This window comes from Echinops telfairi, unplaced genomic scaffold, assembly GCF_000313985.2.
Source record: "Echinops telfairi isolate 266 unplaced genomic scaffold, ASM31398v2 ScPeMD7_30;HRSCAF=105, whole genome shotgun sequence".
Classification (NCBI taxonomy): domain Eukaryota; kingdom Metazoa; phylum Chordata; class Mammalia; order Afrosoricida; family Tenrecidae; genus Echinops; species Echinops telfairi.
This window is the reverse complement of record NW_022103927.1, coordinates 1,486,355-1,487,847: the sequence shown is the minus strand read 5'-3', so window position 1 is coordinate 1,487,847 and position 1,493 is coordinate 1,486,355. Positions and strand designations below refer to the sequence as shown.

The window sequence follows — 1,493 nt, the reverse complement described above, 5'->3', positions numbered from 1 at the left end:
ACACGAGATCCTACCCAAGTCAAGAAATTAAGACAAAGGGAAATGGCAGTGATTGAAAACCCTGTGAAGTCCAGTTCAATTCTGCCACACACAGGGCTGTTAGGGTTGAAGGCGTGTCAGTGGCAACTGATCTTAGTGGCCCTTATTTCTCAGATGGGAAAGCGGATGCCTTGGAGGGTCACATGTTAATTAGTTTATTTTTTTTAACTAGCGTTGAACATGGAACAAGCCCTCATTTAAGAACTCTGTGATCCACCACCACGTGTCAGACTCCGCCTCAGAGCCAGCCTCACCTCCTTATTCCTCAGTGTGTACACCACAGGGTTCATCAGTGGCGTCACCACTGTGTAGAATACAGCCACCAGGCGGTCTTGGTCATGGTTTCCCCCTGACTCGGGCCTCAGGTAGATGATGGAGGCACAGCCAAAGTGCACAACGACCACAGTGAGGTGGGCCGCACAGGTAGAGAAAGCCTTGTGCCTGCCTGCTGCTGAGGGTATCCTCATGATGGCAGCCACGATGAAGGCGTAGGAGAGAAGGATGAGGAGAAAGGAGACCAGCACGACGAGGATGCTCAGGAAGAAGATGACGAGTGCTTTGCTGGTACTCTCAGTGCAGCTGAGCTTCAGGACAGGGGCAATATCACAGAAGAAGTGCTCTACACGATTGCTGCCACAGAAAGGAGAGGAAAAGATCAAGCTGGTCTCTATCAAGGACACAGAGAATCCAGAGCAGAATACCAGGGCTCCCAGCCCGAGACAAACGGTGGGTCTCATGATCATCGAGTAGCGGAGGGGGTGGCAGATGGCCACATACCGGTCATAGCCCATCAGGGTAAGGAGAAAGCAGTGACTACATCCCAAGCCCAAGAAGAAGAACATCTGAGCCCGACAGCCAGCAACGGAGATGGCCTGGTTCTCCATCAGCAGATGGGCCAGCATGTTGGGGATGGTGACTAGTGTGTAGCAGGTCTCAGAGAGGGACAGCACTGCCAGGAAACGGTACATGGGAGTGTGGAGTGTACGGTCCACATGGATGATGGCGATGATGGTGGCATTGCCACTGAGGGTGACCAGGTATGTGAGGAGGAACAAGGTGAAGAGCATGGACTTCAGGTCTGGGAAGTTGGAGAATCCCACCAGCACAAACTCCATCACCAGCCAGGTCCTATTTCCCTGCTGCTTTTCAGGAGCCTGAAAGGGAGATGACAGAATCAATATGATACAGTGACATAGGGATGATCTGATATACATCAGATACCTGTGGGGTAAGATAGCTGTAATGGGTCATTTTATGGTCAGTTTAGCTAGGCTATGGTTCCCAGCCCACCATTTGTCTGTCAGGTTGTCTTACTGTGGTGGACTGTGTATTGCGGTGATGCTGGAAGCTATGTCACTGATATTTCAAACGCCAGCAGGATCACCCAAACTGAACAGGTTTCAGCAGAGCTTCCCGATTGAGAACAGACTATGAAGGAGAAATATCCTGTCCAT

At 51.0% G+C, this 1,493-nt stretch overlaps 1 protein-coding gene across 1 annotated transcript; it reads right to left on the bottom strand.

Moving 5' to 3' along the window:
* Positions 1–236: 236 nt before the first annotated feature.
* On the bottom strand, positions 237–1,233 carry LOC105979764 (olfactory receptor 10T2-like). The gene is given in 2 exon segments (XM_030885489.1): positions 237–1,199; positions 1,201–1,233. Coding segments are annotated over 2 exon segments (996 nt in total).
* Positions 1,234–1,493: the final 260 nt, after the last annotated feature.